The sequence below is a fragment of the Bombus terrestris genome, chromosome 7, assembly GCF_910591885.1.
Source record: "Bombus terrestris chromosome 7, iyBomTerr1.2, whole genome shotgun sequence".
Classification (NCBI taxonomy): Eukaryota; Metazoa; Arthropoda; class Insecta; order Hymenoptera; family Apidae; genus Bombus; species Bombus terrestris.
The window spans coordinates 20137580-20163722 of NC_063275.1; the positions used below are offsets into that span (position 1 = coordinate 20137580).

The 26143-nt window shown below is 33.6% G+C and overlaps 1 protein-coding gene across 1 annotated transcript in view; it reads left to right on the forward strand.

Annotated features, from left to right (window-relative positions):
* The window catches only part of LOC100648363, a 101732-nt gene that overhangs the window by 60354 nt on the left and 15235 nt on the right, over nt 1-26143 (forward strand). Inside the window, exons 2-3 of the mRNA XM_003396792.4 lie at nt 21378-21570; nt 23549-23693. Coding sequence (XP_003396840.2) covers nt 21379-21570; nt 23549-23693 — 337 coding nt within the window. The 5' untranslated portion in view covers nt 21378. The remainder of the gene's footprint in view (nt 1-21377; nt 21571-23548; nt 23694-26143) is intronic.

Consider the following 26143-nt stretch of genomic DNA (forward strand, 5'->3'; position numbering starts at 1 on the left):
TCACACGAATGGTGTGCGATTAAAAGACAGGAAGAGAAGCAGAAAGAAAGAAGAAAAAGCGAAGAAAAGAGAAAGACACGACGAACGAGAGCGGAACCGATTTCTTTCTTTCTCTTTTTTTTTTTCTTTTCGCGAATGCATTGACGTTCCCTGTTTTCATCGATCGGTCGTTTTCGAACGTCTTCAAGAAGAAATTGCCACGCTCGGGCGCTACCATTCTGTGATCCAATGAAAAATTAATTAATTAATCTCATACCGAGAAAACGTGAATGATGTTCTTTCGAGGAATCTTACTCTGTACATATATTATATTATTATACATCTCTACCTTTTTTAAATTGGGACACCGTGTATTTATTAAGAAGAGAAAGATAGAATGAAGAAGGAGGCGAAAGAAGAAGGGAGACAGAAAGACAAAGAAACGAGATGAACTAGTGAACGAAATCGGAAATAAACGTAGAAACAAGTGGTGTCTCCACTTTTTCCATTCTATGCAATTCAAACTTTTTGTATACTCTTGCAAAGCTGAAGAAAAACGAGAGAAAGAGAGGGAGAGAGAGAGGGAGAGAGAGTGCGAGAGAGAGAGAGAGAGAGAAAGCAAGAGAGCGCAAGAGTAAGAAAGAAAGTAATACGAATGATGATAAAGAAGCGAATGCCGTGAGTACAGTTATGAGAGAAGTAAGCATAAAAGATAAAAAGAAAAAAACAATGAATAAAAAGAACGAAGAAAATTAGCGAAGTGATTTGGTTCGATTGAATGTTGAGTGAAAGTGCCTTTTGCGATGTGTTTCGTATTTCGTGTAGCTTTTCGTCGTTGAAGGGAACCGATTGCTTTCGATTAACAATTCTGTGCCATTTCCACTTGCTATAAAGCAGGAATTGTATGGGTGACGCATATTTATGAAATATTCGATAACGAAAGGTAAAACCTAAATTTTCCTAATTTTTCATGTTTCATCGATTGATCGATAAATCAATTATTATGTAAACTATTGTGTATAATACTTCGACGTATAGGGTGTTTCGCAACATATGACAAAATGGTCAAGTAATAACACATGGTTTTATTATCACTGTTATCGTTGTTGTGTAATATTTGGTTCATTCAGTTACTCGAATTATTCAGTTTTGTTACACATAACTCTCCTCATATCATAGCTCTATGTTAGTCGTTGAATTTTTGTTAGTTCCTCCAAGTGCCAACTTCGCTTACAATATATCGTCCAATGTTTTTCAAACATCCTGTACACGTTTAAAATATATTCGAAACGTGAACCAGCAATTATCAACATTTAAATACCTTGGATTGTTCTGTTCTGTGTATCAAGCTACGTATGTTCTACGATCGCTATAACAAATATGCATATAATTAATCTGCAAGCGCAGGACGTTGATAATCTACACGTTAATGTACGAATTACATCAAACTCTGTAAATGAAAAAAGAAATAAACGGAACAACAAGAATAGGACATCAACTACAAGAAATATTAAGAGACATGGTTAAAAGCTTACAACAAATAGGATCAAGAAACGAGCTACATAAATTAATATAAACTCTATAAAATCATCTTTGCCACACACCATGCAAACTTATTCAAGATAGTATTCCAATCTTCTAGATTCATGCGATATTTCAAACACATTTGAACAACGATAATTACTGGTTCATCTTGTACATTTTATACGTTCGAAGTTACGATACTTGCTACTATAACGTCGTTTAAGATAAATTAAAAGGTCTCTTTTTTCGAACGATTAATTTTATTCTACCATTCTACCTTCGAAACTGAAAGGCTGAAAGCGCAGATTAACTTTAATCATAAGTAACCTCTGCACTTTTCTCGCGTTCATTTAAACGATCTATATTGTGTGTTCATCGAACGGTGGACTTATTCTATTATACCATATCGTATCGAATTATAACGTTTTTTCATTTTTTATCGTTGTACATTGTAATGGATTTTTAAGGTACGACAAATCTCCCATTAGGAATACACGCTTCGCGTATATTCTACGATCGGGGGAAAGAGGACGTTAAATGGGGGATGGAGAGTGCTATTGAAAGGGACGGGTTCCACGGCACGTTAATTTCAGGTACAGAAATATCTTAAAATAAGTGGTACAATTACATTTATGTAGTACCTTGCGCACACTTTTAGAGTGTGAAAGCTTAAAGCTTTAAAAAAAAGGGAGGAGAAAGAATGAAAATCCGTCTTAAAGTCAAGGGTCCCTTCCAAGAATCATCCAATATGTAAGAATTTTTGGTTATTCCAGGATTCTTAGACAATTTACGTCGAAGAGTGGAACAACCATAATTTTATTTGAATAATTCCTCCGCGGTTAATTTTACGTGCACCAATTTGATTTTTTTTTTTTTTTTTTTTTAATAAATTAGTGCTTGTCTCTGATAAGACTGGTTTCAAATTTTAGTAGATTATGTCTTTACAAGACTGAAAATTGTGCGAGAAACGTGTTTCTATTATTGACGATTAATAGAAAATAATTTTTCTCACAGGTTAAAAGGAATTGGTTGTTGAAAGAGTTAAAAGTAAAAATTATTTGATTATTTCATAAAAAATTATGCCTTGGCAAAAGCAATTTTGTTCTTGGTAAAGATTAAATTTCCGTCGAAAAATTTCTAATAAGAATACATTCCTCTCGATGAAAACATTAATTTCAAAATTATAATGGCAAGTTTAACAAGAGTTAGATTTAACGAGAGAGAGAGAGAGAGAGAGAGAGAGTAACAAGAGAGTTGATGAAAAGTAATTTTACGGTCGAGGAATAAAGGTAAGGCACACGCAAAAACAAATTAAAAATATCTGGTTGTTTTAAAGTATCTTGTTTGCTCTGCTACGTAATTTCATCCAGTTTTTTTTCTCCTGATATAATTATAATCAAGGTTTCCCATGAACATGTAATTGGCCTTCTTAATTTATGAACGCTATTTATAACGTTGCCTCGATATCTTTATCGTTATTATCGTAAATTATTCGGTGATATCAAACTGGACAGTTGAAAATGATATAATAAATTCTTATTACAATCGACATATTTGAACAAAATAATTATATGTCTTCCGATAAAATTAACGCAACATCTTTTTACTTTGATCAATTTTTCTTTGTGAGAGCATTAATTATAAATTGTTTCGTAAATTTTCCATATAATGTAGGTAAATATATTTTTAACATCATAAAATAACAAATCGTTTCTTTTCTTTTGTTTTTCTTTTTCTATTTCTTTTAGAAATTCCTTTTACTAGTATTTTATATCGCGGTATTAAAAAAAGAATCTAACATTTTAAAAACTTTTAGTAGCTTCCAAGAGGAGTAAAAATTGTTTAACGTATCTAGATGCCAAGACGTAATACTCTTTTAGTGTAAATTATAGTTTGGTATCTTCTTTTTAGTTCTATACATTTAAACAAATTTTATTTTTTCATTTACGACATAATATTGTTAAATCACGACAATAAGCACATGTGGTACAAGAAAGGAATATTTAAAATTCCACATACTTAATTCACAATTTGCATATATGACTGTTGTATTCAAACGGAAGAGAGGAAATACATTTTTGTGTTCTATCTCAATCTTTTCTCAATAGCCTGCTGTAATCGTTTCTAGACTATTTTCTTTATTCTCATTTACCACCTTACCACAAAACGTGCTTAAATATAACAAATATAAAAAATAAATTTAGAACTATATTTTGCTTCAATATCTCAAGAACCACCGACTCTCAAAATCTTGCACCGTTATTTTCTAAAATCTTTTACATTTCGAAAATCTTTTACAAAACCTAAAAAAGAAGGGATAATGAGGAAGGATTAACAAGTATAGCTGTCATCGACGAATACTCGCGAAGGGACCCTGAAGCACGGAATATTCCAGAAAAAAATTCGAAAGCTTCGCGGCGGAATTAAATCGAGCATTTCCTAATTTGAAAATCGAGACTCGTTAAAAAAGATACTCGGCAGTTAATTACCGAGCGACGTGAAAGGCGTTTATAGACGACGTGTCACTCGTCTCATCGTTGTTGATTCTCACCTATTATGCGATCACACAGATGTACTTACGTCCATCGAGAGACTCGTGGATGTTTTATTTCTGTATGCGAACCGTCTCGTTCGCCTCAAGGACTAGACTCGACGATGAAACTGGCGTTTTATTCGCTGCGAGAATTGTCCCATTGGGGCGGTAATAGACTCGCGAAGTTCTTCGTTCACGGCATATCGATTCGAGACTGGAAAGGATGGTGGAAAAGCTTAGGGTAAGCAGAGGAGAGAGGAATTCCCTCGTGTGTGAAACAGAATTTCGTAGTAATAAGGAATCCGTTGATCTCTAGGGAACGGATAACTCTGTATCGGCGTTTCCTTGTTGGTCGCGCTTTGAAAGGTCGAGAAACATCGGCCTGAAACAGGCATTTCGTGTAATTGATTAAGAAAGCATGTTTATTTCTACGAAGAGTATTCAGAGAGGAATAAAGCGTAGACTGATATGGAAACGAATCACTTTTTAATCGGCGAGAATACGTAACTATGATGTTTTCTTATCTCGCGAGGTTTTTCTCCTTCGAGTTGGAAATCTGAAGAAAAAGACTCGTCTCTGACTAATCGTTTCAGTGTTTGCTATAAGATATACATATGTAAGGAGGGAATGTGCGTGTGCGCGTGTATACCAGACACACTGTTTGTCTTTTGTAATTTTTTTCGACTCGAAGTATGCACGTCTAATAGTTGTAAAAATATGAGAAATATATGTGTTTTATGTAAATGTGCTAAATAACCATTCACGAAGCTGAGACGACATGTTATAAATTCAAGAGATCTCTTATCTTATACGATGTATGAATACGTTATATGAACACAAGTGACATGGAATCAGAATTGAATTAAATTAAACATGGTATTCCTTAAATACGAATAATTTAACATGGATGTGCGTATTACGGATTAAACACAGAAATGGTAGTTTTTAAAGAAAAGAAGAAATATTGATTTTGCATGGAGGAAAGGATCAGAAGAACGTATTCCATTCGAACGTAAAGTAATCTTACTGTATGTACAAGTTCTATTAGGATGTAAGATAGACGATAAGGATTATGGAGTATGTGGCTGATTGTGGACAGCGACGATCTTTATCATTGTTACAATTATTATAGCTCTTGCATACACTATTGCAATACGTATTACTACTGCAACTATTATAAATAGGAATTAATAAGCTTTCTTATGCCGTTTCTCTATTGTACCACTTATATACACCTGATGCACGACTTTTCGAGAATAAATCTTTATGAAACGCTCCAGTCTTTGTAACTTGGTTGTTCTTTCTAGACTTCTTCATACCGTTACGTATCCCAACGCGCTCACGGAAGCCTCATTTATTGGTATTAGCATTTTTTTATACTGAGAAATCTAAGAAATGAAATCTGAGAAATCTGAGAAATCTAAGAAGTTTAAGAATAAATTTTGAATGAGTAAAGATTATCATATATTATTCTTATATCGTTTATTTGGATTATTTCAATTTCGAATAATTTTTCGTTATTTTCTCCGAATTTCTAACAATATTGGATAGATTGTAACATTCGTAAAGAAATTTGAGAAGAATATAAAGGCAAATGTATTTTCGTAAAATTAATATTTTCTTAAATAGCTCACATATCTTTTGCCATCTTCTCGATTTTTTCAAAAAATGATCTTTCTTTAAATTCTCTCATTTTTACACATCTCTAATATGTTAGAAATAGTCATCCTGTTACTAAAAGAATTATTGTAGAAATGAAAATAGATAGTAGTCGAAGTACATATGTTCAGCGTGTAAAGTAGACGAAGTAGAATATATCAGTTAAGATCAAGCACATTTTGTTGTCTTTTCATTGATATATGAGATTTAATATCGCGTGTCCAAAATATCATCTTTTTTAATGGATTAATCTTCTGTTTTCCTACACCTACTTATATCTTCTTTTTATTTCTTTTCCACTTCGATGTAATTATTAATAGCAATCATCCGAGTTAAGCATTCCATTCTACTTGACAGAAGTTTATAATAAATCATTCTCCTATGATCCTGTGGAATACACAGCGAAATTTAGTATCGATTGAGCTTTTTGAACAATCCAATATATCGAGATTGAAATTGTGCGATAGTTTACGATACCGATGGAAAAAAAACTTATCGGAAAGTACTCGAGCGTAAAATAAATGACGATTCATAATCCTATATAACAAATTCTCACCAACTACCTTGAATATACGATATACTTTTTGCAGCACAAAAAAAAAGATTCAAGTTAAAATTATGCGAATCAAAAATATGAAATCTTCCAACACGTTCTAAATCAAAAACGTTCCCCTGCTAAATATTTTTAAGATGTTCTGAAAAAAAAAAAAAAACAGCATTGAAGACTACATAAGAAAAACGTGACAAGCGCATTTTCCTCGATTTTCAGAATTTTATATTAGTCTAAAGAAAAGTATTCTAGTATGAACCTGAAATAGGTACATCCTGTTATACAAATCTACGAAACATTGTAAAGGCGCTAATGGCGTAACTAATTTTATAACAATCAATATTTTTGAAGTATTCATATTTCAAACAATTTAAAAAGTCTGACTAGCTTTTCTCCTGTAATTTCCGATTTTCAACGTAGCTATCAAAGTCTCTAAAAACTGAAGCGTATAGGTGGTCTGTTTTCCAAGAAACATCTTCCAAAATTCTTAAGAATAGATTATAACAAATTACAATGTTTAATCGCAAAATATTGGAGTATTCAAACGTTAAATTTACGCGAGAAATATCAAAATACGATAAAATAAATAAAGTGCAAGACAGTGAGATACGTCGGTCAACGAACTCACATTAGAATCTCTATCTTATTTAAGATATTCTTAAAATCAATCCTCACGGAGAAATGCGTTCGTCGAAAAGTCGAAAACATCGAACGAATAGCACGTGTATTTTCTATACGACTGGAAACGATCGAACGTGACGTTGCGAGATTTCATACTGAGCTTCGTCTACGTTTTATGTTCAATGATCTTAGAGACACGTTCGAACGGTTCCAAGTTGCCGTCCTTTCGCTTTAAGTAAAAAGTCCAACAACGTGAAAGATGTACTGTACTCTTGGAATAAAGATTTTATCAGTGGAAATACACCATCGCGAGGTATTTGGTTTCGTGATAGCTCCTTAAAGTCGTTTGCGGAAGATATTTAAAAAGCAGATTGGAAATATCGACACTTGTTTTCAGTTTTTAGATAAAATTTATCAACATTAAAATCATTAAGGATTGATGTATTTTTATATCTGATTATTTTAAATGTCTCTAAAAATAGATTACTTCGATAGTTTTTACGTAGATGTAATATTCTGATCTCTTTTGGACTTGAGTCATTTAATGTTTTAATCTATCAAAATTCATTCTGACGTTCTTTGTATCGTATACGGTACAGTGTACTATAAGTTGTATTAGATTTCCTGTATATCAATTAATGATATCTATTTCTTTGTATACTATAATTAATTTTATATTATTTCGATAGTTCTTGTGCAACCAATATTTATTCTAACATCCTCTGAATATTCTTAAAGTATACAGTTTATCAAACGCAATTTAATTTGATAATAAAATTCTGAATTCTGAGAATATTTGTGATTTAAAACATATAAATTGATAGATTATTTAAGTATGCTAATTATTGTGCAATTTATATGTAGATTTTGTCGAGAGATTAATAATGGAACTTTTGATATCGTATCCGAAACATTTGTTTCATGGCGGATTAATTGATATTAGGATGAAAGCATGGAGAAGGTTAATTAAGTTTGACAGGAAAGGTGAAGACTCTAGATTTTCCTGTATATGATAAATTACAGAAACATTAAAAATTTTAAGCTGAACCTAATTCTTTCTTCTATCTTATACTTGTAATATTTAAGGATGAATCGTTGAAATAAATAATAATACGTATTAAATAACTTTACTATTTAATTTACATGGTTTTTGAATTTAATTTATATTTCATGGGGTAAGGGAAACAGTGAGACGGGGGAACAGCGAAATAACACATTTATTGGTCGTTTAAATTATTCTATAATTATATTTCTACCCCAGGGTAAAATTTCAAACATTGAATTAACCCAGGAGCCTGATAATGAAATAATAATTATTTAGCACTACACTTTGATGTTATCCTACCGTATCTTCCCTATTCCTAGTGCCACTCTTATGAGACATTTCTAAACGAGAATCTAGAAATTTATAATTATTTCTATTAAACTATACTAAAATTAGAATGCGTCATGTTCTTTTAAATGTCGAGATACAGTATCCTCGATACTCCTATCAATTTAATATCAAATTAAATTATAATTCAATTACAAGATAAAATGGGGGTAAATAATAAATGCACGAATTAAATCGAATAATACAAAATCAAATAATTTTGTCCAGAAAATAAAGACATCTACAAACGACATATGTTAAATGCATAAAACTAATCCAATAGTTCTTAACTATTGATTCGTCTCGAGTGAAAATATAGAGTAATGGAAAATATATTGATTTGTCATAGAGTTGCAGACGAATAACAAATTAATGCTTTTTCGGTCTTATAACGAATGATTTACGTCATTCGGATGCTGATGCAATGAATGCAAATCTTTGATACCGAATACCGATCAAAGTATCGAACGTAGGTAGCACATTTTTACAATTTACATGACACGTTAAATTGGTTTTTCATTCTTAGAAAATCAATTTCACGAAGCATTCGTTTCGGCTCCGATCAGGCACTGATCAGTGCATTGAAATCTAGTGACGAAACGCATCCCACAAAAAGTTAATCGACTTCTGAAAAAGTCTTATTACGCCCCTGCGCTCAGTTTCTAAGATTCCATGAATCTTTGTCAAGAAAGAATTCCAAGGCGATCATTAATCTAATTTCGTACCAAATTTTATCGTCCTTCTTCGTTCCCGTGCCAACTGAAGATCTTAGAGGAAAAATAGCGCAAATGCGGCGCAAATCATATGGTAAAAGGTAACAAGTTTTCATTCGTTACGGAGTACATTAATAAATTAATGGAAATAAATTATTTGATATATTGTACTAGTGCAACAACATTCGTAGAAATATTCGTTTAGTTTTTGCCACATTTTCATTTTGCAATTAAAAAAGAAACACGTTTTGTTAAAAATTATTCAACAATGTAGAGGACGTAAAACTATAGGTGGACAAATCTTTTTCGATAAAAGCAAAACATGTTTTATTTTTTTTAAGAAGGGAAAACTTTTTTTTAAAAGAGAAAGCAAATTATATTTAATACGTTTGCATAGTAACGCTAAAGGAAGTTAAAATACGCAATCATCGGGCAATTGGTTAATCATGATTTTGCATGAATGCGAAATAACGGTGCAAAAATTTTGTAAATACCATTTGTAAGAGTTACAAGACAAAAGTAAGAAATTAAGCATCATTCTCGTTGGTCTTGACTGTCCCTTAATCCAAATCCCATTGGGAAGATTTTGTACATTGTGCATGAAGTGCGAAACAGAGAATTTACCTAAAACCTAAATTGAAATTTGGAATTAAGCGAGGACATATATCATAGAAAAATTAACAATACGAAGAATTAGTTGAAGAACGACGAATTTGTCTTATTGCTCAGTACTCTGTTGCTTTAAGCAGAGGAACTCTGAAGGAAATTTGTTTTATTGCTATTAATAAATTCTCTTACATCGCGGTAACAAGTTTTATAGTAAAAGAAATGGAATCTTAGAATTAAATTTTACAACTTACATATTACCCAATTGTTTTGTCTGACGAAAAATTGCAGAAACATAACAAAAATCTCTATAACCTACGGTTTATAACTTGTCCAATTACTAATATTTTTAATTGATAAATTATTATGTAGGAGGAGCCAGATAATAATTGTCAAAGTTCTTAGTAACTTATTAATCATTTTTTAAATCTATTCCATTTTCTGTAACACTTACGAATAGGATTGTACACGTAACAATCGTCGATGTTTCTTTTATCGAACCGCAAAGTACTCACTGTTCAACCTAATATTCATCGAGTCAACGGTATAGAACACGGTATACGAATATAATTGATGCAGTCATTTTTGTAAGTCAGATTTATTGACACATACATACATCTATCCATCTGTTTCGTTCCTGTTGAATTAATCCAAACATGGAAAGTGGCTTTGAAACAGCTTGTTAATAATTTGTTGAAATCCATAATGGATCGTTTCATTGGCAGATAAGAAACTTTTACGAATTGGGATTGCAGGTATATGTACTGTAAAGGCTTTTTTGCATGATGTTTGCTCGGGATATGGATTTTTCGACGGTCGAGAGTACTGCGCAATGAGACAGATTCAACGACCTGGATAAAAAGTTGCTTCGTTCACCGACTTGTGCTTTAGGACTCTTCGAACGATATCCGGCTTTTTGAAGTTGTACTCTTTGGCTCGACAAGATATTCGAAGGAGAAGATCATCCCCAAACATAGAATTTATGCTTAGAATAATCAATTTCCAATTGTTTTCTGACATCATTCCTTTCGTGAAATATAGCGTTCGAAAAGTTAGTCTTGGACGTAATATAATGTATCTTTCTCATGCCAAAGAAACTTGCGTAAGACGATCCTTTGTACGATGATATTATTGAAATATGTTTAAGTACTGTACTTCAACTTTATATATTTTTACATAAGAATGATGATAGGAATATTTGATATTTGATCTTTTCATTATTTTCTTATTTTTTTTCCTTTTATAATCTTCATTTACGCGAAATTCCCTTTTTAAGATTTTTTTTGAACCCTAAACAAACATAAGTGAACAAAAATAAGAAGAAACGTAATAGGTACCTATAAATTCTTACCATGTGCTTCAATATGCATTTAAGAATAGAAAATGAAAGGTTCAAATATTCATAAATTGAGATTCAACGTATTACAGGATACGTACCATAGACTATTTTTGATTGCATTTTATATAAGCGATAATATAATACACAAACAGTGATAATATTGTGAATTATTGATATAAAAATTATGAACAAAGGAATGAAGAGAAAATAGGATTAGCATACAGAAATTCTAAAAGGAATCGATAATGGAATTGGTTTACTCAATAGCTCAATAGCTGCTGGCGAAATTTGAGAAGAAAATGGTTTTAACCTTTTATCGATTCGCATCGAAATGACCTAATGACATTTTTAAGCAGGACCTAAAAGAGAAGCTTCTTGCATTACGCTTTGTATTTTCGTCGCAACTCTCTCAATCTCACGCCTACGTTTATAAGACATTTATTTTCCTCCAAATTTAAGTGAAGTGTGTTTTATGGCAAATGTGTTCTTGAACGCTTTCCTATATCAAGATTTGACGAGATGTTTCACGACGGAGCTTCCTCGCGGAGACAAGGGAAAAAACAATCTCAAGAAAAATGATCGAATAGAAAAGAATATTCCCATTCCGTTAGATCCATATTCTAATTCGGAACGAGGAGGAAAAATATGTTAAATAATTTTACTTTTTAGTAAAAAAACTTGTTTTCCTATGTCAGTTAACCTTGCAAATAAATTCAAGCATTAGCTTGTATATAGAAAAAAAGAGGCAGATATAAAGAGAAGATGAAAGTCTCTGAAGGGAGCCTTACGAGACGAGGATTGCTGCTTTGAAGGTCCTGTTTTGATGACATTACGAAGTCCTGCTGAAGTGCAAAGTTGAAACTCAAGCAAAGAGATGAATTCACTTGTTTATTAGATAGATTTCTTTCATCTCCAGCTGCCTCGTATTATTCGCTTCATTTTAAAGCAGGAAATATCGAATTACCAGAAGATCAGAACTTTCACGATGACTTGTTCAGCGACAGTATACCGCTATTTTTCTTCTTTTTTTTTTTTTTTTTATTGTCGTCTGAGTGGGATGTTCTATCAAGATAAACTTGTTCTGCAACTGTTATACATTCTTTATGAGACACTGTATCTGAGCGATCATTAATTTATATTTTATAAAATAGTTCATTACTTTAATAGAAGATTAATATAACAATTTAATAGAAGGAAAATCAGATTCAAAATTTCATAGAAATTTTACCAATGATCATGTGCAACTCTTTTTAGAAAAAGAAAAAATATATATATAATAAATCGAACGTGTGATAAAATTTAGTCTTTATTTCAATTTCAATATTTTCTTCAAATCTTCTTAACATTTTTCATCTACAGTAAAAGTAGAAAAAAAGGACACTGAGTCTGGTCCATCAAATTCTGTTTGTTATCCAACAAGATAGAAAGACGCTCTAATCGTTAAAAACAACCTAACCCCAATAAAGAACTAAATTTTACGCGAACTGATAATAATTAACCTTTAAAACGAAGTATCCCTTGTTTCCTTGCTCCTTGTTATAAACGGCCGACATTTTTGAGCAACCGTCGACATCGAGCGAGCGCCATTGTTAAACAAGAACAAAGCTGTTCGAATGTCGATAACTTTATATCCAGATAATATGTACCATGTAATACTGCCTTAACGACCTACTTTACTTTGATTTTCCTCTATTTAATAACGCTATCGAATCTCCATAAATTTTCTTCGACTTTCCTTTTTCTTCTTCTTCTTCTTCTTCTCTGTTTCTTACTTTTCCTTTCTCGGTCGATTACCAGAAGAAAGTTACCGAAATCCTCGAAAGGAGTCGGATGAAAAGGTTAAATGTTGCGAGATGACAGCGGTCTTGGTTCTTTTATTTATCGTTTGATAGCGTTTACTCTGTTAACAAAAATCTCCGGGATATAGCGGTAACAGGGACATATGCACGAAGCCGATCAAAAGCATCGCAACCTCGTTTTTAACGTCGATCGGAGCAACCCCATGGAACCCGGCTAGTTCGAGCTGGTTGGTGAGCCAGCAGGGCGAAAGGGGTGGCTGTAGTGACGTATCGACCGACGGGGTCACCTGGGGTCACCAAAGTTCATAGCGTCTCCTGGTTCACGAACTCGCCGAAAGTGCAGCCGCCATTCTGTTTCGTCAAACGACCGTTTCCACGAAATCGAAATTCCGTTTTTTTCTCTCTCCTCTGTTTCGTGCATTTCTGTCAAAATCAATGCAGCAATAGATGCCACAAGAGTTTGCTGTGATTCTCCAACTTCCATAGTTTCACTTTGGTTCGCTGTAGCCATCCTTTCGCGTAATCAAATTCGTATCGATCGTTGTGAAATTAAATTCTTGATTGGCTTACGTTGTTTTTAACGATTCGTCTATCCTTTTTCTTACGAATAGTAAACGGTATTGGATCAGTTTTGCTATCTTATCTTCTTTTTTACACGTGTTTCGTTCTCTTTTGTTCCATGCATTTCTGTCAAAATCAATTCATCGATAGATACCTCAAGTCTATCGAGATTCTCGAATTTTTCTATTTCAATGTTGCTTCCGTTTCAGCAAACAAAAGGGACTTGTAATGTTTTAACGGAACGTTTAATATATATATATATTAAATGTATTTTTCTTATTGAGAACAATGATATGTAAAGATAAATGATCTGTGTCAGCTGCAGGTTTTTGAGATATTTAAATGAATTTTTATGGAACATTGCAGAGCTTCCTGAAAAATAGACCTATATTAGGTGTATGGAATCTATTTTAGTAAATTGTTAAAGTTTTAATTGAAAAACTCGATGGTTAAGCGAAACGAGAGCATTTGTTTTCAAAAACCAGATGAGTAAAGAAAATACATCACATTATTATACATTCATGAGAATTTTATAGAATGTAGGAGATATAATATGGTACACATACATATACTAAATATCTAAAAAACAATTCTCATTTTAATATTTGATGGGTCAAATAAATCTCTATTTAGTCTTTATTTCTTTAGTTATGTTCACGAATATTTGCATAAATATCATGAATCTAATTATGATTTTCTAAGTTTAGGATCGTACAAATTTCTTTATGGAACTTCAACTTTACCCACAGTTTTGTTAAATCAAATCGAAATTATCACTTGTATCATTTTTCCTTGCTCAATTAACTATCATATATCAACAAATCTTATCAATATAATTTTACTGTTTTAACATGATTTTCTTCATAATACTTCTTATGATACAAGATCATTTAATCACATTTGAGAGATATACGATTAACAGGCAGAATGTCAGCGGCGAATTTTGTCTTACTGTTGAGTTTAGTATGTTCGACTACTTATGTGTTATTATACTGGCTACCATGTTCGTATTACCAGAAAATGGAACCAATGGTGCTGTTGCTGAAATTTCAGCTTCAACACCATATACCTGAATATTTAAATGATTTCTTATAAATATGTCATTGAGTAAATTCTAAGAAGCATCAATAAAATGTGGAAAATTATTAACACAAAATATAGTATATAATTTTTAAAGGGAAATATGATGCACATGAGCATATAGTAGGAATATACGACAGAGATACAACAGCAATCGAGCAAGTAATTTGCAATTGTATATAGAAATAAAAATACATATGATATTTTAAAAAATAACTCGAAATGGTCTAAACGAAGATATAAAGTATTTAAACAAATCCACCTTCGTTATTCTAATATATTAACCATGTGCTACAATTTTAGAACTAAATACTCAAGAATATATTATATAATATACGAGTCGCGTTTAAATTTCATTTAGTCTAATTTTTTACTGTTTAGTATAATGTATAAAGAAAAAGGGAAAGTGATTTACCGTTGATATCGTATAGCGAAAGATAGAGCTATCAGATTATCAGGCACACCTAGAGTAGATGTAAAGTAATCCCTCCTGTTATCATCACTTATTCTCTTGAAATATGATATAGCATTTTTATGCGTCGTATATCAGAGATAAACGGTAAAATCTTGTGTAAACTTCGGGAATTGGGGCAAACAGATTCATCGACACGCATCAGGTGTTTTTGCACTTGAAAAAAACATGGTAAGTGAGTCGTAGCGTTCAGCCTAGAATTTCCTAGCAGGACGTGTTTCATTTTTGCGTAATAATCTTCTCGAATTATATTTTGATATATCCTTGAAATAATAATTCTTGAAAATATTTTAATAATAATTCTTGATTTTCTTGAAAATATTTAACATCAACGTTAGTCGATAAAACGAATCGAATGATTAAAAACAGAATATATATTTTATACTTGTTACCGTGAAATGTAGTATGCTTATAATATAATAATTTATTTGAAATATTTGACTTATGTATAATTAACTTTTAAACGATCATGGCTTTTTGGTTTTGGTGCGAATATACTTTTATGTATTCCTAATTCCTACACGTGTGTTCTTAAGACGTTTCTATAAATATAGCGTTTAATAGTAGAATCAAATACCGTATATTTGTCGAATACTGGAATTTCAAAATAAACCTGCGTAGAATTAAAATAAACATAGTCATGCCGTTGGGTTAAATAAAGACTATATCTTACCTACTTACTTGAACGAGGTCAAATTGACTTCCTCTTACTAGTTATACGTGTATAGCAAATATTTTATCCACCAATTGAAACTACTAGTTTCATAGTCGAAAATTCACAATATAAAGAAAGATAGAAGAATAGAAAAACATCACTCAAGGCTAATACAGGATAATCTACAGACGTAATAAAAATGAAAAAAAATGTCCTTAACGATGATGTTTCTCAATTTTTGCCTCTTTATTGTCTTTGTTTTATCAACGTTCTAAAAAATCCATAAACTAAGGATTAAAATCTTTAGATAAGATTAATATAGCGTCTATAAAGAGAGAGAACTTCATCTAATAAAAAATTACAAAGCATTAGTAAATAAAAAGAGTTTGTTATAAATGTTAAATATGTAAGCAATCTTATTTTTCATTCAATGAACCAATAACTTTAACATCACCATTAATGTGTTATAGAATTTCATATTTAAAAAAGAGAAATTTTTATTTAAAGCTGTCAGCTCAGTTGTTTATTATAATGTACGTATGAGTAATATATGTATTCCAGCCCCCAGTTTTACCTCACCTTGTTACCAACTTACACAACAATTATGTTAGTTATAACGATGCGATTCACGCTGAAGGGAAACATACAATAAGATAGAATATGCACAATTGTCATTGCAACAATTTCATATATTTTTCTTATAAAACATAACGTAATAGGACTTTTTCAGTGAATTATATATGCTATTTCGTTACATCGTAACAAAGTTTTACCACAGACCAGGTGGATAATAGACATGAAATGCTTTTTCGTGTCCCGTTTTTGGGGATCACCTGATCCCCCTACCATTTTCGTGTCACATGCGATGTTATCGATTGAGTATAGTACTGTTCTGAATTAAAACTAAAGTCTTGTATGAAATTATAAATAAAATATAGAACGAGATATCCTGTAACCAGAATGAAGTTTAAAATTCTATACTCCTACGGTACTTCAGAAAACATTACACACCATGAAAATAATAAAATGCTGTAAAAAGATCAACGAAAAGGGCAAAAAGATCATCAATATCTTATTTCCGTGAATAAATATATCAATCAAAGACATCGACTTTCAAAAATATATTAAAACTAAGACATAGAACAAACGATGCGGTTTAAGATTAGAACTTGACAATAATGCTGGAAAGAAAGAACGCAATATAGAACTAGGACTTTAAAAAACGGTTGAAAAAATAAAGAAGAACGACTTGAAAGATAAACCTAAAATTAATTAGATTTAAACTTAAATGTAAGTTTAAAATCTAAGATCCAGAACAAAGGATAAGCCTCTTTTTGTCTATCACCATACCTGGCCGTGCAAAGAATGAGGCTAAAAATTAACATAAACTAGGTCTTAGAACTAGAATCTACTTATATTAAAGTACATTAGATTACTACTGACAGCCTTTCATCTCAAAGACTCAAACTTGGAGCAAAATTTAAAATACAAAGCTATGAACACTTTGTTGAACCACTTGTAAAATTTCATACTTTAACATTTAAAACGATTAGATAAAGGAGATATAAACTTTTCGTTCCAAGTCAGTAACCAATATTTAGTTACAACTATAGATATATAAAAATTAGACATAACTTAGTACAAGAAGTACGCACTAAAGAATACCGTAAATACATATATCTTAAAATTAATGAAAACTGAAACGTACGCATTATCTGCGATACCCCACGTTATTCCATGGTATCCCCACGATGTATCACGGTACACCCATAGGAATTGTTGATCCAGCCTGACTTATAACTATTAACTTAATGTTAGCGTAGTTCTTAACTTGATACCATTTTTCAAAGATTAATTAACTGACATGGAAACAATGTAAGTATTAAGCAAAGCAGAGATTAATTCTTGGATAACGATACCAATTACTAGGTCTTACAACGAGGAGGTGATTACGAACGAGACCCGCTCATGAGTTATTTATCATCCATCTCGACATTCAAGCTATCAGCAAGAATGTCGAGTTTTGACTCTATTTGATCATCGGTCTGCGTAAAAAAATAGTTCCATCTCCTACGCAGCGCTCACATGAATTTTAACAAACATATAATACAAACTATACACACCTCGCAACAGCTATCTTCAATATGCAGATTACATCGATCACTACATTGTACAATAAGTCTAGACCATCCAAAATCCTCTTCGTGTCTTTTGCTGATGCAAACTAACGGTGAACTAACGGTGTTCCACGTTGTCCAACGGTGTCCCACGTTGCAGTCCAGTCCGGATCATCCAAAATTCTTTTGGCGGCACTTGGAGATCCAAACCGGACTGGTGCGTAGTTCTTAGCTTGGCATCGTTTTCCAAAGATTAATCAACGGATTAATTTTTTGGAAAACGATGCCAATTACCAGGTCTCACCACGCGGAGGTGACTACGCAAGAGACCCGCCCATGGGTTATTTATCTTTATACATCCATCTCGACATTCAACCCATTGGCAGAATGTCGAGTTACGACTCTACTTGACCATGGGCCTGCGTAAAGAAATAGTTGTTTCGTACCCTAACTGCGAAACACATATCTCCAACGCAGCACTTACATGAATCTTTACAAACGTAGAACAAAACATACATAACGTGACATCTATCTCCCACACAACGATTACATAGATCCGTACAAATATTGTACAATAATTGGCATCCCTATTGGCAGCATTCGGTATCAAAGACACATTTATCTAACTTGGAACGAATGAAAGAAAATGAAGCTAAGGAACGAACTAACAAACTTACGCGACGTACCCCCGTGCACCGGATAACCCGAAGGATTAGCGGAAAGCCCAAGTATTGACCATAACTCGATTCCTGTTTCGCCGTTCGAAACTTACACGAGTCACGGTCGATGGCGCCGACCGATGATGCTAGTGATCCCCTGGTGATCTAGCCGTCGATCCAGTGCATTGGCCGGCAACTTAACACACTCCAACTGAACAAGTGGAACCCGGAGAGGGGCCGCTGAACAGGATTACGAAGGCATGGCCTCAACTGAACAGTGGGGTCCACCCTCACGGGACCGAGCAGGATTACGGAGGACGTGAAATTGCAGGTCCCTGACCGAGTACCGAAGTACCAATCGGACAGGATTGCAGATCGACGACTGAATCCCCAAGAGAATCATAATCATTACCGGCGCGACGACAACTCCCGTGACGCGATGCAAACGTCGAGCAGTCACCAAGAGTGAGATGTCCTTACGAATCCAAAGAGTTATCTAGTGCACGTTGACCCGCACGCACCCGGGATACGCGCGAGCGAGTACGCCACGCGACAGTTTGAAAGAACTGAGTGATCGCGAACCGACAAATCGCGAGTACAATTTCTCCAGTGTGGTAAGCGACGGGATAGAGACGAGATTTTTCTTTTTTCGTCCCAAGATGGATAAGTATCGTTGTACAGAATGAGCTCACAATGCACTTAACATAGGTAGCTATCTTACGATTAATTAAGCCTAAAACGCACGCATTCTACGGTGTCCCCCGGTGTCCAACGATATCCAACGATGTCCAACGGTGTCCAACGATGTCCAACGATGTCCAACGATGTCCAACGATGTCCAACGGTGTCCAACGGTGTCCAACGGTGTCCAACGGTGTCCAACGGTGTCCAACGGTGTCCAACGGTGTTCATCGGTGTCCAACGGTGTCCAACGGTGTCCAACGGTGTCCAACGGTGTCCAACGGTGTCCAACGGTGTCCAACGGTGTCCAACGGTGTCCAACGGTGTCCAACGGTGTCCAACGGTGTCCAACGGTGTCCAACGGTGTCCAACGGTGTCCAACGGTGTCCAACGGTGTCCAACGGTGTCCAACGGTGTCCAACGGTGTCCAACGGTGTCCAACGGTGTCCAACGGTGTCCAACGGTGTCCAACGGTGTCCAACGGTGTCCAACGGTGTCCAACGGTGTCCAACGGTGTCCAACGGTGTCCAACGGTGTCCAACGGTGTCCAACGGTGTCCAACGGTGTTCAACGGTGTTCAACGGTGTCCAACGGTGTCCAACGGTGTCCATCGGTGTCCAACGATGTCCAACGGTGTCCAACGGTGTCCAATGGTGTCCAACGGTGTCCAACGGTGTCCAACGGTGTTCAACGGTGTTCAACGGTGTCCAACGGTGTCCATCGGTGTCCAACGATGTCCAACGGTGTCCAACGGTGTCCAACGGTGTCCAACGGTGTCCAACGGTGTCCCACGTCGTCCAACGTCGTCCCACGTCGTCCAACGTCGTCCCACGTCGTCCAACGTCGTCCAACGGTGTCCCACGTTGCAGTCCAGTCTAGATCATCCAAAATTCTTTTCGCGGCTTTTGGTGACCCAAACTGGACTGGTGCGTAGTTCTTAGCTTGGTATCGTTTTCCAAAGATTAATCAACTGATTAATTTTTGAAAAACGATGCCAATTACCAGGTCTCACCACGAGGAGGTGACTACGCAAGAGACCCGGCCATGAGTTATTTATGGTTAACAAACCTTTGCGATTTATCCCTGCATACGAGATAACCCCAAGGTCCAGCGGAAAGCCCAAGGATTGACCGTAACTCGATTTCTGTTTCGCCGTTCGAAATCACGAGTCGCGGTCGCTAGCGCCGACCGATGATGCATGCCAGTGATCCACTGGTGATCAAGCCGTGGATCCAGCACATAGGCCTATAGTTTAACACACTCCAACTGAATAAGTGGGATTCGGGGGAGGACCACTGAACAGAATTACGAAGGCAAGGCGCCAACGGAACGAGTGGTGTCCACCACCGAAGGGTCACTCGGACCGAATTATAACTTAAATGTTGTAGATTAGTGGTTTATACGTTATATTTAAATTCGAAATTAAATTATTAATAAGTAAACAAAGGTTTCTTGTCGATCTTCACGTTACGAAAATTCAAGCGAAAATGAGCTCGTGCGCGAGTCGGATGTTCCTTATATACATGACGATCATCCGTTGACAAGGTTACGGATGATTGGTGGAAAGGTGACAATGCAAAAACGTTCTGATGTACTGATGTCATGAAAATTGTTTTTTCCATTATAACACGATCAAATTTAATTACTTTGAAATTTTTATTGTAAATTGACCCCTCCTACAATTTGTTACAATAATCAGTTTTATAATTTTTATATTTTTTACCAGCTAAAAATAAATTTACACTTTTAAGGTACTATTTTTTCATTTAGAACTGTGTTAATCTATATTAAATGTCAGTTTATGAAAAGAATAATTTTATTATAATAACAAAACATGAAAGTGACCAGTGGTCAAGAATGATCATTCATCCCAAAGAGAAAAGGATTTATACGATGGTTTAGTTTTTAATAATTGCAGACTTTTCCGGATTTCCTTTTACAAGATTTTAAATTATTATATTTTACAACAATTTATAAATGTTCTTAATTTAATTATAAGCATATACCATCGTTTATCAGTTAATTCTTAAATATATAAATTTAATATGTTTTCACACCTACAACTCTATTTTACTTTTTACAACTACAATATAATATAAGCACATATCTTCGTTTTTCAAAAAGATGTCTATCATATTCTGTGTAGCGTGTTTTTTGTGTCTATCTGATAATGATTTCATTCGCGTAATATCAAATTTTTCAAATTATGCAACGTTTAAGAACCTAAGACTACAAATGCTATAGTAAATACATCGATGTATCAATACTTTTCCTAGCCACTGTCCATAATCTTATCGTGCAATCTTAACAATCTAGTTGAAATCATTGAAACGAACTTTTCTTAAAATTCATCTATGAGTTACAAAGACACAGTGGTAAATTTACGAAATTTCAAGAAAAGCTTACTTGCATACATAATATTTTAATTACCATTAACGTTCGCCGACTATTTTGCAGGATGATCGGTGCAATGCCTGCGGTGGCAGTTCGCCACGAACGTAAACGACAGGAAAAAAGATTAAAACGTCCTAGTCAGCTTTACCTAGGGGGCCAATGGATGCCACCGCCTCAAGGCTCACCGCCTACCCCCAGTCCTCATGGTCATAACAACCACCTGGAACCTTTACCCGAGTTGTATCTCTGTGGCAAGGTAATTTTTCGCTTAACGTACAAACATACGAACATATGCACGTACGTACATTACAGTGATGGATATCGTCGCGCTAACGTGACTATTTATTGATCTCAACTGACCATACGCTACGCATCATGGGTAAACTTTATGACAATACGAACGTTCGATTTCTGTGCTCTTGAATTATTCCACTGTGTAGAATTTATGTGTGCCTGTGTGCCATTTATAGATTTACATATCTTCTTATAATACGTACTTCATCGACTTGGCAGAACATTCGAATTACTGAAACTTAAGAATCAAAATGATCGATTCTATTTTCTGAAATTTTTATGTTGAATGAAATTGCTTAGAAATCAAGATGATCGACTCTGTAATATTTACGGCCAATCAAATATTTCTGAATATATTTAAAGAAATGGAATCTAAAGAGAAATTTGAATGATTCATTAAATGTTATAAAACGAATTTTTCTCTAGATATTACACGCATATATTTTTGTGCTTATAAATTTTTCATAAATGTCTGCAAATCGATAATTGGTATTTATTTTTTTGAAAATAAAAATACATTTAATCTCGATAGAACTGAACAGTTTGCTCTCTGCGTAGATTAAGTAATGTTCTAAATAGATTTTATGGTTTAGAAGAGTTCTACGTTTTGTTAAAACAGAATTAAGATTAACAGATTAGAAATTAAACATCGAACAGCGAAAATCGTTTTGAGATTAATATTATAGTATGCATTGACAATATAAGTATGATTAAGAGATTAATTAAAAGAGTCCTTGATAAAGATTATATATAGATTTTGATAGACTTACCAGATGCACGACGTCAGTTACATAATACAGTGGATTGAAAGCTCAAGAAACAACAGAGTTACTACTATCCATTAAAATCTTGTGCAAAATTTACCGATTACGTTATACACCTAAATATTTACGACTAAAATATTGATATAATAAAGTCTTGTAATAGAAAAAAATAATATATAATAATATTAAAAAATATAATATTTTAATATGTTCTTGAAATAATAATTATTGAAATTCTTGAAAATATTTAAAATTATTAAAGGCTGTTGTTTTAATAGAATTAATTAAATGATTAGAAATAGAGGAATATTTTATACTTGTCACGAAACGTTGCATACTTCGGTCATCCGTCTAATTTTCCAATTTTTACATTAGTTTAACAATTTCTTATGCTTATATCTCTATATAAGTTCATATTCTCATAGTCAAATACAAATGACCACAACTAAAATATCTCAAAAATACGAAACAAATACAAGAATTAAAATGTAAAATCATGATTGCGTTAGCAAAATGCATAATTAATTCGAAGATGTACATAGAGCTTACGATACACTTGTTACAAATGTACATTTAGTAAAACAAGAATATACAACATGATTAATGAATGGACATTGCTATAATGAATAATTGATTGTTCAAATACTTTGGTAATGTCCACGAATCGTACGTTTGCAGTAAATAATCGCAAGAAAGAAACAACTGCTACATGCATTTTCGGACTCGTTTCTGCTAACATAGTTCTTAAATAGTTTGTACTATACGTTATATGTACGTAACATGTTTATAAACAATTTCTATATACGTTCAAATACTTTCGCAAGCCACTGTACAAGAGGTAATGTATTTTAAAAACTGAATATATGTTATAACGTGTTTTATATTACGCATATATTAATATATATGCGTAAGAAGTTTCTGTAAGTGTTTAAATGCTTTCGTTATCCGCTGTATGAGCCGTAGTATATCTTAAAATATAGAAGAAATAACGCATAGAGCATTTTAATTGTGAAAAGCAACATAGATCATCAGAATTATCCTATAACAGAGAATCATTCGAGAGAAACACTTGCAGGATGATGAATAATTTACATCTTGCACGTGGAATCACCACCAGATGATTCCTATGACCGTTAGACGTGACAAATGATTTAACCAGGACATTGTCGTTTACAGATATCGGGACTACACGCGGTGGTGGTGTGCCTATTGTTAGGCGCAGTGGTGCTAGTCGTTGGTCTAGTCCAGCTTGCCCCAGGTGCGACGACCACCGACCATAGACTCGCTTTACTCGTAGCGGGCAGCATTCTGCTTGTCCTAGGTAAGCCATTTTTTCTCAGCCCATGAAACCGTACCGAAGAAACTCTGAATTTCTGCCAAAACGATCCGGTGCGCCCGTGACGAATGTTCACCAGAGAATAATATAAGAGAATAATGGGTCAAAGAAATACATTCATCTCAACTGCAATGCATATGTAATGAGAAGAATAAATTCCCAAGCATGTTGTAACTTCAGTTATAATCTTGTATAGTTAAAATAATTTTATAGAGTGATAAGGAATTTAAGTATATTCCAGCGAAATTAATTACATCTGAAATTAACGTTTCTTTTCAAGCCACCTGAAAGCCAAATTTTTTTAGGCTGTGGGAACAAAGAATTTATTGTTAATAATACAAACACACTTTTTCTGATATTTTTATAAAGAAGATGCAAGATCGCTAATTGGTCGAAGTCTCATTAACATCAATTATATTTGTCGGTTAGTTGGTTAATAACGATTTACTATGGTAATACACCGAGCATGAAAGAGACAAATATAATAATACGGAGAATTTCAAATTTATATAATTTTCGTGTATTTTTAATATAGGTACACGTAAATAAATAATATGTTTTAGAGAACAATTTTGAAAAACGAAACCAATTATTTTTACATAGTAGCGCTAACAGAAAGTAAAGCACAATTATACATAAATCGCTGGTTTTATGCATCTAATACGTTAACTTCAAGTATTACCTGCTGTTATTATATATGTGTATTTTATAACGATTTAATTGCATTGTACAAACAGACGTATAGTATTTTCAAAATAAAATATCATATCGTAAAATATAATTCCATTGAGTAATTAGGCCACATTTTTCTGCAGTTGAATACTCTCAAATAGGATCTATTATCTATCATGTAAGTTGAATTCAAGTAATTAGGCTACATATCTGTGGTAGAATTATGACGTTTTCAACACGACATTTCGACTCATTATACTGCATAGTTAATTTCATCGAGTAATACATTAATAACGAGCGTAGGAATAATATTTTCAACAGAATATTTAATTATATATTTAATTATGTATTCTCAACAGGATATGTAATTCCATTGACTAATTGGATTACACCTACAGTAAAAATGTGACATTTTCAAAAGAACATATCACGGTAACATGATTTCATCAAATAATTCAAATGTACATATTTTTTAACAAAAATGTAATATTTGTAGCAAAATATTGATTTAAGATTTTACCATTCACTTGTTACGAATTTATTATACAATACTACAGTTTGTAATTAAAATATTAATGAATATTTGTAAGATAGTAAATCAAGGAAATATGTTTCATGATTATTTCTTTATTTGAATATCTTTCATATTGGACACACCTAATTGAGAAATGCTAATTTAATAAAATGAAATGAAAGGAAATGATACGAAGAAAAACAATTTTTAATACATTCTCCTTTTAAATTTTGCAAATTCGTACCTCGCATCTCGTCGTGCAGCTCGTTCTATTGCAGCTCTGAATTCCGTAACTTTTGAACTTTAGAACCACCAAGTTTATGCTTGCAAACTTGCGAACTGAATAGACTCAATCATACTAAATACTAACACGCCTTTGCAAAATTTCAAGCGTTTGTTAACTAGTATTTATGTTCGTTGCAAATGCTAAAATAACGATTCAAACTTGTGTAGTATACTAGACAGTTACAGTTACAGTATACCAAACATTGTTCTCAAATCTCACATAGGAAAATAAGAAACGAATGAAGTTATTTAAAATATACAGTTATTTAGATATTTTGTCTTTTTCATTTTATTGTTTCTGAGGTGGATAGATCGTGATAAGTGCTAAAGAATCATTCGAGTATGGTTAACAATATATATATTAACAAGTAGCTGTTTGCGTTTCGCGGTTATAAGTTAGATTTCTAGGCGATACGTTACGATAGTGATTCAAATTCGGATGATGATTGCTCAACTATAGACTTTCGGCTAACGACTATGGACTATCGACTGCTGACTGGAGACTATCTACTGACGACTCGAGACTCGACTGCAGAGGAAAACTATAAACTAAGGATACGAGATCACCGAATTCGTCGAGGAAAATCTTCGTTAGGAAAGTGAGGGAAATGGACGTTGCTTTTAATTGGTTGATCTCTAGGTCGGCGGTTGAGGAAAGATGCTAACCGCCCTCGAGAGAAAGTTGCTAACGGGAAGTTTCGTACCTGAGAAAAACCACATTTCACGTATCTTTCTATAATAGATAATAACTTTAGGAAATGCTAAAAAAAGGACTATTTGCTCATTTGATGAACCTTCGCCAGGTAGAAAATGTATTATAGAAATATTTCAATTTCTAGCAGTCATATTGTCCGAAGAATAGCGTCTTTGTGTAGCGCACCACGGGACAGAAACCGTTAGAAAGTTTACTGCCGAGTGCCACTACATTTCTTCTAACCATTTCATATCAATAGATATAGTATAC